The sequence below is a fragment of the Ambystoma mexicanum genome, chromosome 13 (genome assembly GCF_040938575.1).
Source record: "Ambystoma mexicanum isolate Mex_15411 chromosome 13, UKY_AmexF1_1, whole genome shotgun sequence".
Lineage (NCBI taxonomy): Eukaryota > Metazoa > Chordata > Amphibia > Caudata > Ambystomatidae > Ambystoma > Ambystoma mexicanum.
Genome location: NC_090938.1, coordinates 519,146,082 through 519,163,717, shown reverse-complemented (window position 1 = coordinate 519,163,717; position 17,636 = coordinate 519,146,082). Strand labels below are relative to the sequence as shown.

The following is a 17,636-nucleotide window of genomic DNA, read 5'->3' as shown; positions in this document are numbered from 1 at the left end:
ACGCCCCAGTTGCTCAGTTTCTCCCAATGTAAAGGTCGGGAGACTGAATCAAAGACTTTGGAGAAGTCAATGAAACATAAGTATAACTTTCCATCTGGATCTAAAGTTTCCCCAGTCAAATAATGCAATGTGCGCAGGTTGGTAATAGTGTGACCCCTTCTGAACCCTGTTTGAAATTTACTGAGGGGGTTCTCCGCTGCCCACTTTGTCAGGCGTGTTAACAAACCGCTGCAATTATTGTTGAGCTACAGTCCAACAAGGCAAGTAATCTGTAATTGCAAGCATCATTGCTGTCTCCACTCATAAACACAGGAACAAGAATCTACTCCCTCCAGCTGTCAGGGATACGGCCACTATTTAGGATGCCATGAAATAACTGCGAGTTGAGTGGCCCAAAACTCAGGGTTTGCCTTTACACTATATTTGCTACTGTATCAGGCCCTGGTGTCCTCAATGATTTCAAGTTGTTAATTCTTATGAATACAGCGTCCCAATCCCATCACACAAAGAATTTAGCAGGAGGCCTTACAAAAGCCGGAGCCCGTGAACCTGTCCGCCTAAACCAATATAACTCTGTGATGTGTACCATCCAGGCTGCTTCTTGGACCGCACTAAGCTCTTGCCCACTAGATTTGGCCAGATATTGCCTATAGTATGCCCAAAATGTCTTGCGGTCATTGGAATGAACCAACGAGAACATGAATTTCCAATTACTGTTGGGCATACTGTGTCTGTGGCTTCTAAGCAATTCTTGTAGTTGGTATTAAGAGAGCTAATCCTTTTCCCTTACTGTAGACTTGCCAGACCTACATTCCTCCCAACCTGAGCTTTTTCTTTGCAAAACTTACATTTCCGTTTTTGGATGGTGTTAATGAATCCAATCAAGCATTCCCACTAAATCAGTGCCTTGTCTGGGATTGCTCAAGGGAAGCCCTTATTTATATATTTTTATGACAAGTTATAATCTGGATGATGAACCCTTGTATAAAACCCCTCTCTTAGAATCCCCTGACCTCACTGAGCCAAGAAGTAGGTTTGTTTTGCAAATTAAAAAGGTTTATTTGAAAAATTAAACAATAGATGTATCACACTTTGATAATAAAATAATATTTGATATCACACTTTGACATATGACAGTGATCAACAATGGATGATATACTAGCACACTGGTTTAATTACTTAGGAGTGGTATAGAGGATAAGGTAGCTGAGAATGCTTTATAGGAGATGCAAAGATGAATAAAAGGCAGTACGGAAATAAACTTGATAAGATTTCAGCAAAAGATAATATGATCACTTTGTCTCTGACAATTCACTACTCCCCTATGCAATGTAAGGAGATGGAAGTAACACACACAGTCTTCAGGAATACAATCACAGTACAATACGAATTCAGTTCCCCCCCCCCCCCCCACCCAGCAAGCTTATAGCACCAGGGATGATTTTGAAACACAGGCGAAAGACTTTCAGGTGATTTGCAAGGGAGTGAAATATGCTAAAATTGATTTTAATTCCCTCTAGAGGTTCAGGGTGAGTGAGAGATACTTTAAATTGGTTCAAGTCAACACTAACAATGATTAATGAGGGATTATCAGGTTGAAAACAGATTTCAGGAATGGAAGCAAAGGACAGATCTTTCTACACGAGGTTGAAATGAAGCAAATGTCAAATCGCTGCACTTTTTCCGAGTGCGTCGAGCACAATTACGGAGGCGCTATAAGGAGTAGCTTCCAAATGAAAGTTAAATCTCTTTCCTAGCACAAACAGTTCAAGAGATGGGGAGGAGTTTATGAAGGTAGTTTTTCAGAAATTAAATAATGATTCAAAATGGCAAATTACACTTTTACAGGTTTAAAATCGGAGAAGGAACACACGATTCTATAATGCAGTTTTGGACAGGTTAAATGTTTTGAATCAGATTATTTTAAGCTAAGAGATGGGTTCTGCACAGTTCTAGCTGGGTACTCGCACTATAAATTTGAAAGGAATGGCCTTGTTGCGGATCTGGTCAACAAGCTAAGCTGCGGTTCTCTCTGCTCGGCGGGTCAATCAGGCACCGGTTCTGTTCACAGCGGTCTGGTCTGGGTCTCTGGTTCTGCTGGTCTGGATCAAGAGGATTCTGGATACCACACCGCTTTCTGGGTACTGGTTCTGTTCTGGATACACAGGACTCTTATCAAGCAGCAAACCGCACAGCCCGGCGGTTGAATAGTTTGCAAAAGATTTTGAGCCCTGCTGAAGAGTTCAGCTCTTTTGGGTTTTTGTTCTGGAGTTAGTCTGGATCTCTGGAGTTCTGGGTCTGGAGTTCTCCGTCAGCATGCTGTGCAGGAATTCAGTTGAAGGTTGGAAAATGAATGTCCCTGTCTAGCTTCCAGTGGCTCTTTTTATGTCTTTAGAAAGTGGGTGGGTCGGCTCATTCTGCATGCCCAGCCCTCTCGTGATCTGATAGGTCAAAGGATTCTTTGGTCCCTGATTTGAGAAGGGATAGTGTGTCAGAGTGAGTCAGTCTTAGTCTATTGAAGAAACGCCCCTTTGCTTTTGCTTTAGAAGATCATTTTCATAACTAAACATATTTCCCAGATACCCAAGTGGTTGACATTACATATACATATTACAGATTACATATGGTACATTCTGGCCCAACTCTGATGTTTCTAAGAGCTTGCATTCAAAAATGACAACTTATTTTCGTTTTTGGTAGTTTTTGCAACATTGGTTTTTCATCAAATCTCTACACAGACCTGTACCCTCTTCCTGAGCATATAAATCTAAGTTATTGTGTCTCTAGCATAAATACAGTGTTTGCAGTATTCATAATTCCTGGGGCTTTGCCTCAGAACATCACAGAGCGACCAGCCTAGTCTTGAACTGGGAGTGAATGTGCCCTTTTAAAGATCCCAAAGTTGTACATTTCTGTCATCTAGTTACAATTAGTTATCAGTATTCTTATAAAACATATATTTGCCTTCACTTCACTTGAGTGTTTGGGTCTGCCCCCAGAAGCTTGGCAAGTCAGAGATCACATGTCTGGTTTCTCCCAGAGCAGTGTGTTGACAGTAAACACCTAAAATCTGCATACCCTATTCAATGGAAAGAGTCTACTGTGTTGACTGAGGTCAGCAGACCAGGGGGCCACTCTGCATTTGGTTAGCATGACCATGTGATCTCCTGGGCTGTTGCTGGTAAGGGCTGGTGTGAATGCTTCCCATAGACAGAGGCCCTTTGAACTGTTTTAATGGAATCAGACTGCCTCCTGGGAACAAACCTTTGAAGTCCCAGCTAGCTCAGGATGCTGTTTAGCTTCTGCAATACAGGTCCCCAGTCAGAGTTTAGACTGCTAGTGCAGGTTTGTGTCCAATGCCGGTACTGCACCCATTTTTGGGATCTGTCTTGAATTAATTCCATTTCAAAAAGGGGATTTTACTTGATAGTATATGATCCTTGCTTAACATTGTTTTGATGGGAATCCTTACAGTAGAGTGGTGATGTGGAACACCCCACAAGAAGGTTGAATCTTTAGAGTGGTCTTGTGAGCCATGATTTTAGCACATTTTTGACATCAAGAAAATGAATTCCCAACAGTTCTGGGTTGCTTTTGGCAATCGGCATTGCCATTTCCAATGGTTTCAGGCGACTGTGTGTGTAGCCCAATGGTGGTTTTAGGCAGTGCCCTCCTGTGCTCACAAACATAGGCAAAAATGGGTGCCAGCCTATTCTTCATGTTTCCCTGTGCACTTTCTGGGGAGTTCTGGCCATCATGATGTTTTCAATGCCAGTAATGCACAGTTTTGTGGTAGGGCTTGAACGGATGGGTAAAAACATCCCACAATGGCCATACCAAACAGACCCTCTTGCTTGGTGGTCTGGCCGGGCCTGCGAGATGACATTAGTAGCCTCAGCCCCAAGGAATCCCCCATCAATTTAAAATTCCAATTATGCTTATTTAGCCAGTTTTCTAATGAGCCAGTCGGACGTAATAATAGATGATCTCTTCTTGACGTTGCAATCGGACCAAATAATACAGTTGCCCTGAAGGCGAGTTGTGCAATTGGAGGTAACTTAATTAAATGTGAGTATGCAGAAGTCTTTAAGTCCAGGTAATCAACAAGTGATCACTTAATTGGGTTTCCAATATCTCCACCCTGCTGCTGCGTTCCCAAAGCTTGTGATCTACAAATGTGTAATCAACTACAGAGGAGTGCCTACCATTAGACCAAGTGCAGGGTAGGGGCAAACCTTTGAGTGATTTTTGTTTGTTTTTGTTTTGTTCAGACACATCAAGTCGAACTCAATGCAGTTTTCCCCATCCCAGGTCACCCCTCTGAGCCCTTAGAATCACAAATGCCGTTCCCCATCATACTCAGTTACTTGATTTTCAAATACCAAGTGTGTATTGAGGTCTCCTGCAATAACCAGGTTGCCACCGTGGAACTGGTTGGTCCATGCTTCCACCTAAAGTGTTCAATAGAGGGGGGGGGGGCTCCCTTTTTTTTTAACCCAGGATGCAGTAGTAAGCCCTTGAATGTCCATGGGTTGTTGGAGACTCAGACGAAACATTCTGTGATACCACAATGACTTTGTTGTGTCCTCTGCTTTGTAACCTAAATTAAAGAATACCTTCTGAAACCACACATGCCTCATTGTTATTCCTACAGGACCTACACTAATTCATCCAGTTGAGTGGGTCTAGGCTTTTTCTTCCTTGTTGATCCCTTGCCCATGTTTGCTCAGCAATGCAATCCCACTCCTTCTTTTTGTATTTATACACCCATTTATATTTGTTCTCTAATGGACACCGTGTGTCATTTATTTGTGCTCTGATGCAGTAGAGTTCACAATTTGACTCGACAGTAGGTAGCCATTTGCTAGTGATGTTTGACCCTTAGCAAATAAGAAATTGTGTGCTGTGTATGAATAGAATTGCAGTGGCAAGTGACATTTTTATATCTGGCTAATAGCTTGCAATTTTTGAATTTCGCCCCATGGGGTGCAGTTTTGTTAACCTGTTGCGTTTTTTCTCAGATTTGTACACTAGTGGTATTGCACGTGTAAAATTAAAACTGAATTCCTGCTGTAAAAAATAACCACAATCTCTGCGCCCAAGCCATCCTTGTAACTTTTTCCTCCAGTCGGTCATTCAGTGGATAGCCCAATTACCCTGCATGCTGGAGGTGTCAAAGGGCAATCTGGTATTGTGGCGTCCTTGTCCTGGCCGTTAGTGGTCCCACTCAGAACCCACAGCATCAGCCAAATTGTGTCACCGAAGAAAGGGAGCCTATGTGTGTGCCATTGCTTCCGGCTAGATGTCCTTTCGAGTTGATATGAGGGGGGGGGGGGGAAATCATGCGCCTACATGGGTCGTGGTCCAGGGCTGTAGAGTTGGAGTGAGGACAGAGAAGTACTGATTACGTTTTTAGGATTCTGGTAAATCCCTGGCTATTAATATTTACACGTTCTATCTGTTGTTTTTCTACCCACTGACTAACAGTCAATCTAGAATAGAGGAAAAGTTGCTAGCTGCTAGCTAGCAGTCACTCGCAACCTGAATGCTGTACATAAACGGCACACCATTTCTTACTCGCCACAGGTCCATTATCGCTAGCCATGACAAGTCCACATTTTGCGCCCTTATATAGAAACCCCCAGTCAAATTTTAAAGTAAGAGCGCTAAAGTTGCTCTATTCTTTAAGTAAATAATTGATAACTAGATCTATTATAGGGCATCTTTATTAAGCACTTAAACATTGCAAGCTTGGGGTGGTTACTAATATGTATGCTATCGAAGCACAGATCAAAATAAAGTTACTTTTCTGGAAAATAAAATCAACGCTGCTACTTTGTCTATGTGTTTATTTTTTTAAAGCCAGGGCTCAATGTGCTCAGAAATTGATGTGCTCACAATAGAAATCTTGTCAACATGTGCAAGAGTTCATTTCTTGGCTTATTTACGCCACAGGTGAGTCAGCAGCTGCCTACTTCCTCGCTTGTGTTGTGGTGTTGCGTTTGGTTCACTGAGGTGTATGACGCTGTTTACTGATGTTGGGCCCTACCTCACCATGTCTTCTAATGGGCTTCATTGTATTGTCGAACGTGTGTATTTCTGAAGCAACACATTAGTTTTTGATTCTGCCTTAAAAGATTTACAAAGTGCTATGGGACAGGCTGGATGAAGTTTAATGTATTCAGTGTGCCACACTTGCCTGATCTTACGCTGGTTTCAGTGCACACGATTAAAATGCTATGATCTGTTTAATGTTCTGGGGTTGAAATACAAACTGCGATCGCCTTATGTTCTGAACGCTTGCATTTTTAAGCGGTTAAGACGCATCTAAAAGAAGCTGGTTTCTGTATAACATTTTATTAAAAGGCAGTCATTATATTTGAAAGCACTTGGACATTATATCTATGGCAATTTCCTGGTGCATGTGTATGTAATTGTACTTCTGGGCCATAATGTATGAACATTCCCATGTCGCTTTTAAAAAATATCATTGGCAACGCTTTCTTTTACAGATACTTTTATTGTAATTATCATAGTAATCAATCAAAACTATTATAGAAGCATTTCTTATTATTCAAGCAGTCATTAACTCTGTTCATAGCCTAGCCTCCCACTCGCTGCTGAAAGTTGTTCACTACCGGTCGAGCTGGAGAGGAGGGAGGGGTGTGAGTGAGAGAGACAAAAAAATAAGCTATACCGTGGAAGGATTGTGAGTAGGGTTAAGTGTGTACACAAGTCTGTAATTGAAATTGATTTAACGAGTAGGAGCCAGCAGCACCAGGGTATCCTGATCACCCAATCACTGGGACTACCAGTGGGGTGGAAGTATGTAAACACCTACTGCCTTGTGTGAAGGCATCATGGAGCAAGACAGACAACCAGTTCAAACAAAAGATCTTTTATTAGTTCAAATGTCAGGATGGTGTAAGGCCTAACTTGGCCTATAAAAAGGGTGGGATTTCCCAACCTAAATAAACTAAGGATGTACCGAGTCAGTAAGTTCAACACAGTTCCACAAAATGGTCTCGGGGTTCTCTTCCCCAAGTTCAACACAGATCCACACAAAAGGATCTTGGGGTTCCCTTTCCCAAAGTAGCCAGCTTTTCTGGCTACAAATTAACTTGCTTAGTTTGCCTTTTCTTTCTGTCACTTAAACAATCTTAGGCTGCCCAGCCTTTTGACTTCCCTTGCCTTACTCCAAGTCAGAGTTCCTCGGTCTAGGCACAGTTGTCAGACCACACGAACACCCATCACAGTTCGCGCAACCGACAACCCATGGCACTTTGCAACAGTTCAGGCTTTCTGATCTGACTTCCTTGACAACACAGGCTTCCTTTCTGTATCTGTCATAAATCCACATATGCTTCGGTTTAACAACTTCTTGCCTTTACCACCATGTGACTGTCGCACACTTTCTTTGTGATATTTCTCCTGGTTACCACTTTGTTTTCACTATCCATAGTATTTTGCTTTTTACTTGTTTCACTTTGTCCGCAAATGCTGTTTCTTTAAATTCACCTGGTTCCCAAATGCACATCACTTGCAGTTTCATTTGTGCGATATACTCCTATATTTTCCAGTCCTGCATTAAAAACTCATTATGTGCTTGGCAACTTGTTCGGTATTCAATAGTTCACGTTTATACACACACAAACACACACACACACACACTCATACTCACACACTCTCCCACTCTCCCACTCTCCCACTCTCCCACTCTCCCACTCTCCCACTCTCCCACACACACACTCTCCCACACACACACTCTCCCACACACACACACTCTCCCACACACACACTCTCCCACACACACACTCTCCCACACACACACACTCCCGCACACACACACACTCCCACACACCCTCTCTCACACACCCTCTCTCACACACCCTCTCTCACACACCCTCTCTCACACACACACTCCCACACACACACTCCCACACACACACACTCCCACACACACACACACTCCCACACACACTCGCCGGTGTGCTGCTTTCGAGCTCAGGTTCTTGCTTGCTCCTCTTTCACACACACACACGTTCCCTGTCACTCACCGGTGTGCTGATTTCGAGCTCAGGTTCTTGCTTGCTCCTCTTTCACTCCTGGGGAGCTCCGGCGAGCAGTGCTCGCTTCTTCCAGACTCTCCTGTTGTCGGCTGCCTCTGGGAGATCTGTGTTCCCAACTCCCACTGGGAACACACGGCCTAGGGCTCTCCACAGCTCTTGACCCTCTCATGGGCCACTCTGGCATCTGTCTCTTTCTGGCTTCTCTGCAGTAGTCGTGTCCTTTTCACCGGCCCATATTCTGCCTGCTCCACCTCGGATTTCCGCGCTCTCCTACCCAGCTGGATCTCGACCTCTCCTCTGCTCTTGATTTCTCCTTTTATACACCTGCAACCATTTAACAGGTTGCAGGTGTGAACTCTTGGCTTCAATTGCCTGACATGATTATTGGTGCATGCCTGACCCTCAAAACAGTCCTCAGGCCTCTTCCTCGTCTCAGTACCAGAGTGTTGAAGTGACAGTGTGACCTACTCGTAGTTGCTTCTTCCTCGTCCCAGTACATGAATGTGGGTAAATGAGGGGAAGTGATTGGCAACCGTCTATAAAGACAGGTGGAGAGAGTAAGGTTGGTTCTCATCAGAAAAGGGTGGGGGGGGGGCTACCAGGTCTAGTCTGCGGCTATCCTCACCCCAATCCCAAATGACCCTTCATCCAGGGGGATCCTCCTTCACATCTCCTCCCCCAGGGTCCGGATCGAATAGCGATGGCCTTTCCCTGGCCACCAGAACAGAGGATCCAAGGGGAGTAGATGTGAGGACCCCCCTCAGGTTTCTCACACTTGCCTCATCGACCATCCACATGAAATGCAAATTGTAACTTTTTGTCCAACCCATTCAGCTTTAAAAGACTTCTAGATTAATGCTCCATTATACACATTTCCAAACACAAAGCGGTTAATGTTACTTTGTGCATTTGTTGGCCTGAGGAATCTACAGTAGCTATGGGAAGGTTTGTGTCAGGCTAAGCAGGCTCTTGGGCTGCATTCAGGAGCAAACTATGAGTGCCAAGTAATCCTTGCTGTAGCTGGGTATCCACGCATCTAATAAGGAACTTTACAATAAAAAAAATAAAAGCATTCCTGGAGGTGCAACTTTGTGTAGGTTTTTTGGATGACCTTTCTTTCACTTTTCAAAAACGTTTCATCCATTGAAAACATCCTTTTAATACAAAGTGTCATTGTGGAGGCTTTCATATTTAACTCTAAACTCTGCACGTGTTCTCGCATTTGTTGACGTAAGGTTTGCAGCCCCTCAATTAGATACTAACATGTTAAACATTCATTCCCGTAGGTGATATTCTGGAGAACAGAAAATGTCCTCCTCCGTACTGGACATGGAGGAGGTGCATGATGTGCTCTCAATCATGGGGAAGAACTTGGAATGCCCAATTTGGTAAGTGTATGACTTCGAGGTTCTTTTGTCAGACTTTGGTGTGCATTTTGGTGGTTCCAGGAGGTGCTAGATGTGAGCATGAGAATATAGCTTATTGTGCCCTTTTATGACATTTATGACATTTGTGTCACATTGTGTCTTAAGACCCTTATCTAGATGACCAACCTTTTTCTCTATAGAGCGATTGGGGCCAATACCCGGGCCGAGGTTTGCTCTTCAAAAGTATAACTGCCCCTTTTGGTATGGGTCTCCTAGCACCCTGTTCTGTAGGCGGGTACGGGGTTCGGAATTGAGGGGAGCTTTTTAGCTTGTGCTTGTTGCCTAGGAGAGCCTCGTTAGCTTAAAACCAACGGCTACTTTTGGCTCCCCAGGCAATTGTTGCCTTACAATCATGCATATGTTACGTTAACTTTGAGTATTTGAAAATGCGGATAAAGAAGAATTGGGACACATCTAGTTCACATTTTACACAATAAATCCTACATAATGGACAAAAAGGTAGTACATGCATTCTCATGTGGCAGTTGGTTTCGCGTGTGCTGGGGACTTGCTCCTGGTTCCCTAGCGGTAGATCCTGCCTTCTGGGTGATGTCCAACACTGAGGAGCTGGTTTTAGCTCCTGCTCATTGCATCTTAATTTCAAACCCTGCAGGTTTGTGGGTGAAACTGAGGCCGGTAAAGCGAGTGTGGGGCCTCGCATTGAAGGTTCACTACTCAATGTAATTGTCTGAACCTGCTGCCCGTGCCATCTTGCTGCTGGCAAAATGAGGTGCTTTTAGTTTTTGTAACTGGCCTGATCAGCGAGTCCCGATTGAGTTTGGTGCAGATCTAATGAATGTGTTCAGTAAGAACAAGTTCTGTCCACCAAATTACAGCGCAAGTGGTACTCCCCTACCGCAGCCATTCACACTGGAAAGTCGCAGTTGCGCTGCAACCTGAAAGTGTGGCAACAGTTCAGGGCACCGATGGTGAGGCTGCTGCTGAAAGAGGTACGCCCCACTCCGTATGTAAGTTGGACTGGCGCTGCCTGAGCCGGGCGTCCCTTTTTAATTATTTTAGTGATGTAGGATGTTCCAGAGAAAGCAGGGGAGTCCCAAGTCATAACATGTCTTATCAACGATTTAACAAGCATTTTTTAGTCCATAAGAAGCAACTGAAACGCTGATACGTCAGTGACTATATTGCTCTACAATGTAGTCCCTGAATTGTCCAGGCATTCTTCTGTTTAATCGTCGGGAACCCTATTTGTGGACGGCTGGTTCACTCATTGGGTAGCTGTGCTCATTCTCTAGTGTTCCACTTGAGTCCCCTTGCATTTGATTTCATTCGAGGCACTTGGGCGTCATAGTGATTATGGTCATAGCCAGTGACTGGACTATGTGGGATCTCAGTTCTGGCAAATTTGCGGAGCCAGCTGCAGTTGCAAGCAACTGATAATATCCGCTGGGGCTCCAGTTGTTTATCTTTCTTGTAGGCAAATTGGAATGCCTTGTTGAGCGTTCTTGTGAAGCAAACCATTACCCCATTTGCCGGCCTGGAGTGATACGCTTAAGAGTGAACTCATAGAATTTTATGAATTGATGGAACCTTTTGTTTTGAAGGGAAGACTGTTTTTGACCTGATCGACTCTGTAATGCCATTGGCTGTAAACCTTTGTTCCAGCACTGGGAAAAGGGTCTCTGGTAGTAGAGGATACAAACTTACCTCAGAATATCTCGAATGTTTTCGAACACCACGAGAAAGTGTTGTATGTTGCACAGACCTAATTTCTATGGTGCCTTCCAGGGTTTACTTGCCTTTGGAGGTGATGCGATAGGAGGGAGATGAGCCAATGTGCCTGCTGCTTGGCACTGTATACAGTGGCCCATGGCCACCTCTACCTTTTGCTTCTAGGTCAGGAAACCAAACTGTCTCATGCAGACAGGCTTTATCTTGTTTGTTCCTTGATGTCCGACATGGGCCAGCTGTATGACCTGGTCTGTAGAGAAGACCAGCCTTGAATCTCTAAACACACTTTCTGTCCTAACCGTCAGTTCATTCCTGACCTTCTAATAGGCTAAGAAAGCTTGCACCACAGGCGTTCAGTGCTGGTTTTTAGCCTATAGTGCATCATTCCGTGTGGTGATAGCAATAAGTCCTATAGGGACATTGAATTGGGGATGACAGCCTTTGTGACACTGTTGACGAAATCTTCGACTTCCTCCAACTCCTTCTTGGCTGTGCTGCCTCTGTGGAATGATGAGAGTGATTACCCACTCATGGCTGGAAAAGGAATGTAGCCCTACAGTCCTGGAGCTGCAGGAGCAATTTCTCGAGCAGAATAGTGAACAGTGGCACACATCCCATCATTATGGGGCTCTAAGGTTGGAGATCTGTGAAAAATGTTCACTGGGCGACCGAAAATGTATGTGGAAGTGTGTACAAGACCGTGAGAGCATCTCGCTCTGTTTGACAATATCTTCTCTCGGTGGGGATGTACCTTGCTGGCATATATCAGTCTCTGTTTTACCCTGATGTCCACCTGTCCAAGCACCATGCTCAACCCTATTGGACTGGCATAGACTGCCAGATTAGTGGGGGTGGAGATTTGAAAATGCCATTGTTTCAGCACTGGGAGCCGTTTTGATGTCAAACGCAGTTTTTTCCTCAAAGACTCCAGGTCCAGTTGCAGTCCTTATTTGTCGGTGCTTTAAGGGGCTCCCTGATGGTGGCAAGATTGGTATGGAAGCGCCTGCAAAAGTTCACCATTCCCAGGAAGCTGCACACCTCCTGGGATGCTGTGGCCTTGGCTGTCTTAATGTCCTCCAATGTGTGGAGATTAGGTGACGTACACTTCTGGAAAAACTCAAAGTCCACTGTGGAATCTTAAGAATCAGCATTGCCGTCGGTTGAGCGTTAACTCCCGTTTCAGGTGATGCATTACTACTGTTGGGCTTTTAAGGTGCTCCATTTCTGATGTAGCATGTATGGACATCTCATTGCTCATGTTGATGACTCGAGTCCCACAAGAACGCCTACGATAGTGTGTTGAAACATCTCGGCCATGGAAGACACCCCAAAACGGAGCCTCTTGAATCGACAAAGCTCAATGTGGGACGGAAACCTAGCCTTGTCCCACCTGCATTCAGGTCCATGGTTGAGCAAACAGTTGCCCCCCTGTAGATCAGCCATGATGATGTCCATGATGAGGAGGTGTGTTGGGGGGTTGTGTTGGATCTCTCCTGTCAAATGGCCTGGTTTGGAGACCACATATCCACGCAGATCCCTACTTCATCTCGACTGTTTCGACTTGTGGGCAATTGCAATTGGAGAGCCATGGTGTTTGCACCTCATCCCCCTCTGCCTCTACTTTCTTCCGAACGAGGAACAGAATTCTTATACTGCAGAATTCTCTTATACCGCAGCGTCACCGGCTAGATCAATATAGAGACGTACTTCCTGACCTTTGAGGCAGCCAATCTGGTTAAATGGTTGTTGATGGGTCTCCAGAGGCTTCTCAATGTCTTTTTTGTATACTTGGTATGCAAAATGAGCTTGACCCAAACATTCGGCTGTGTTGCAGCTGACAGGTGTGTCCTTCAATGCTGATGTCACGTAGAATGTGGCTGGTGTTGAAGAACAGTTGTGTATGAGACCAGGGTGTAGAAGGCTCAATCCAGGGGAAGCAGCAATGATTCTCGGTTTGGTGGATTTGGAAGGTGTTTGCAGCATCTCGGACGTTTGCATGGCGTTTATCGAAGCCCCGGTGTTTATCAAGAGCAGCAGCTGCCTTAAAAGGCTCCCCACTAAGCACTGAGGCTGCATGATTACCTTTTTTCATTCTGAAGCACTGCAGAGATAAAGAACATATCCTCCATGTTGTACTCCCCTCTAGGCTGTGGTTCTTGTGCCTCCTGTTCATTCACCAGGGCCGCCACCTTGGCTTTTGGGGGTGGTAATGGGAGAGGAGGTTGGTTTGTGTTGGGAGTAGGACATTGTATGGGGCATACCTTGGTGAAATGGTTTGGCTTGCCACATCTCACATAGACTTTGTCTGCTGCCGGGGATGTTTGTATGTAATGGAGCAAGCTGCCACTGGCATCGCAGATTATGCATCTCATCTAAATGTTGAGCCCCGCCTCCCCTGAGAGTCATGAAAAAGTACTGCTTTTGACACTGGTGAGTGTGGGAGGTTTGGAAGAGGTAGCATGAGCTTCAGCCAAATGAAGCGACTTCAATGCCTCTTCCATGAGTGTTTGCTCTTGTAGTGGCCAGTTCTTGAACCCTACCGAGATTGTGAATATAGTCCTTTAGGATTTAACCATGCAATTGAAGTGAAGGACTGTTTTTGATGATCTGGGCTCTAATTATGTCACTCCTCCTAATTCTGCAAGTCATGGATCCTCTGTTCAGGTGACCAGGGAAAAGCCATGATTTTCGGATCCTAGACCTGGGGGTAGAGAAGCAAGAAAGGATCACTTGGGTGGAGGGTCCTTGGGGATTGGGAAAAGGGTACCCACAGGCCAGGCATGGTATCCCACTTTTTCCTGTGAAGACCAACCTAACCCTCCCCCAGCCTTTATGGGCTACTATAAAATGGCTCCACTCCATTTTTCTCATTTGACCTACTACAGTACTTGGACGAGGAAGAGGCGACTAGCAGTAGTGAACACAAATGGGTCATTTCCCTGCTCTAGTACTGAGATGAGGAAGATGCCTGCAGAGTACTAGAAAGGTAAGGCATGTCCCTCTAATTGTAGTTGGGCAATGCTAATTGAAAACGCACACCTGCAACCTGTCCTGGGGTTGCAGGTGTATATGAAGGGAGGAAACCAGCAACACAGAGACCAACAGGGAGACCGGTGTTTTGGAGACCAGCAGGGAACTCGTTTTATGAGGAGGCAGCCGTGGTGCGGCCTGAGAGGAAGACAGGACACTGGCAGATGACCTGTGGAGCCCAGGGCGATTTGGGCTGCCAGAAATCCACACTTATGTGAGCCTCCATGGTAGGAAAGGAGCAGCTGTAGCTGGGAGAAAAGGAGATGGAAGCAAAGGCGCTGCCAAGCTGCCAGCTCGTGGGGAGAAGCATCGAACATGCGAGCAGTGCTTGCGGTTAACAGCAAGCCAGCCGATGGAGCAGAAGTGGAGCGATGCGTGCCCTTCAGGCAGCTGCACAGTACCGATGAGTGAAGAGGAAATGTCACTCGAAGCTGAGGTGCTCCAAGGGGCTGCGTGTCCGTGACGAAATTCAAATGAACCAATTGGAATGCCGAATGAACCAAATGACAAATGCAAGTCGAAATAAACCAGAGGCACGGGTCGAATGAGAATTAGGCGGTAAAATGATCACAAATATTGAATACCCAACATGCACTTTTGAAAGCATGTGCCTGCCATCACTAGCGGCGGCCCTCCCTCACTAGCGCCCGCCTTCATGCACGTGTGCTCTTACTCACCCTCAATAACCAACACACCTCTCTCCCATGACTTCCCTCTCCTGTCAGCCCCTGTGCGTGTAAAACAAGGGCATGACAGTTTGAGTTACAAAGACCGCTCGGTCTTTCTAAATAGTTTGTTTTTTGGTTAACATAAAACTATGTTTTCACTCTCTCTGGCAGATGAAACTATTTGCAGCTGTTATGGCTCTGTAGCTTCAGAAGCTTGGCAGCCATCTTTAATCCAGGTGGAAGTCCTACTTTTCGTGTCCAGTTCTGCTCTTGCTCGCCGCAGTTACTTGTGGACTTTGCTGGCTCCTGTGTTGCTTAATCTGTGATCTCCTTTCTGAACAGTGTTGCAAGGGTTCTAACTGACGCACTGTATCCCCTGGAATGAAATCGTATGCAGTGTTTGTTTCTTTTGTTTGTTTATTATTTATAGGGCGCCCTGAACCCTTAGGTAGCTGGGCGCACAACATAACAAGATTACTTATAGCCTGGTTACATTTGCATGGATAACTATATACAGGTGCATATAAAGTTACAATTTACATAATTATAGGTATGTACATGTGCATGGGTAGTTACAGTGATAGTTACATCAGCATAGTTACAGGCATGTGCATATGCCTGAGTAAGAATCGTTGGTATCTGATTACTGCCTGGGTCATAAAGAGTAGAGGGGTAGTTTTCTGTCTGTATCTGGAGTTGTGGGTCTGTTCTGTGTCCGTCTGCGAGGGGCCCCTTCACTGGTTTACGGAACCCTGCAGCACTACAGTTACTTACAGGGTTTGTTGTCATCGCCACCTGCTTTTGGTGGTTGATTTCTGTGAGGGTGCCCACTTATCTTATCAAGTAAGATGCACTGTCCTTTGCCTGTGCAGTCCCATGTGTGACCCCAATGACCATTAAGCAGGATCTGCATTGTCTTTTGTTTTCGTCATGGGTATTTGGAGCATAGTGTTTGAGGGTCCCCATGGTGGGTTGAGTCCTCCTGTCCTTTGGTGTATAAGTGGCTGAAGATCCTATTCAGCTAACTATCCTCTGCCATTATCTTAAAATACAGCTGGGGGTGTGAGTCTTTTGAAAAAGGAAGATGTACCCTATATTGGTGCTTGACTTAAATGCCTGCTTCTGTGGCCCAGATACAGGGCATGGACTGGGAGGGCCGGTCCTATGCCACCTTCAGGTCGTGTGCAGCTCGGTAAGCAAGACCCTAGTAGGCTAGCCTTTCTGGTTCGCAGAGCTCACTGTACTCCAGACTGGGTTAATCACCTAGTTACTTTTGGCATACCCATTTCAGAAGGGGTAGTTGAGCCACATCCTATTTGAAAAAACTAGAAGAAAATTGCATATGCAAATATAGATAGGTGGTTGGCTTGTCCATCGAACTCGCAACTTTCAAAAGTACTCTTATGTGGGGCATAAACAAATGTAACGGCCGATCATTTTGAGAGAGGGAGAGAGAATTTTACAGACTCATGTCACTGTCTGTCTCCAGTGGTACACATATATGTTTCTAGTTTGTTGTCTTGGGTACAAATAACTTCTGGTGACTGAGACACCAGAGGGTGACTAACACACTAGTCCCTTAGGATCTGTCATCCCGGTGGCTGGGACATGGCCATCGCTATTATCCAGACCCCTGGGGGGGACCAGAGCAGGAGGATCACATGGATGAGGGGTTCTGGGGGAGTGGGACACCGAATGGGAAGGTGCAGTATCCCCTTGCCATCCCATATGCCACCTGGGAACCTTACCCCTCCCTCCCTCCCTCCCTCCCTCCCTCCTTCACAGTTGCTCATCACCCGTGGCTTACTCTTTATCTACGGTACAAAATTTGTCTGGTCCCATTCCAATATGGTGACAGGGATTCCGCGCTGCGTCGCATCCCGCAGTTGTGATGTCATCACGTCGTTCACGCGACTGCCTGGTCACTGTAGGTAGAGGCATTCATTAACATCGGAAAATGACAGACTTCACTGACGTTCACGCCGTCTGGGAGACCGCTGCACCAAAGAGCGCTGGGCTTTCTAACACATCAGGTAATTTCATGCTGATTTACGTTCATTTGATTACTTCTACTGGGGCAAGATGCCGGAATCTCGACCATGCATCCATGGTGTTAATTCCTATATTTGGGATGCACTTTGTTTCCCTTGTTAGCAAGACATTCATTTGTCCTGCCGGCTCTTCAGGATTTATACAAATACGGAGTCTGAGACCTACAAATGCCAGTGGAATCTGATGAATTACCCCACTACACCCACACTAGTGGGTTTGGCAAGTGGTTGGACTTTCTTCAAGGTTGCTGGCACATTGTGTGACTACAATTTTGAAATACCTTGTTTATGTGAACATCACCCATTTTTAAAAAAAAAAAAAACAGATCTTGAAGGGTATTCTACATTCTTCTTTACTTTCGAAGGCCAGGTAGATGTTTGGTTGTACTTATTGGCGTCAGCCTTTGCACTTACTGCATGGGTGTGATTATCCACTAGATATGAGGGTTAATGGGCAATTAAGTTAGAATGTCACTATTGGGGACCACCCTAGTGTCACAGGTTGTTGGTTCAGGAATAGACCAGTGGTAAATGTGGGTTTGTGTGCTTTAGGATACACTGTTAGTGCTTATGGAGATCATGCTCTTTGTGTTACGAGTCAGGTCTGATTTCTAAATAGTGTGGTTTGGATCTTGAATTACAGTACGATTGCTCTTGAAGAAGGGGGACAACCCCCGAATGCGTAGAGCACGATTGGAATTG

General features: G+C 45.3%; 1 protein-coding gene across 3 annotated transcripts in view; it reads left to right on the top strand.

The window, feature by feature from the left end:
• Positions 1–17,636, top strand: part of BRCA1 (BRCA1 DNA repair associated) — a 560,494-nt gene that overhangs the window by 55,462 nt on the left and 487,396 nt on the right. For all 3 annotated transcript variants that reach the window (XM_069634200.1, XM_069634199.1, XM_069634201.1), the window contains exon 2: positions 9,356–9,457. In XM_069634200.1, the coding sequence (XP_069490301.1) occupies positions 9,378–9,457 (80 nt within the window). In that variant the 5' untranslated portion in view covers positions 9,356–9,377. The remainder of the gene's footprint in view (positions 1–9,355; positions 9,458–17,636) is intronic.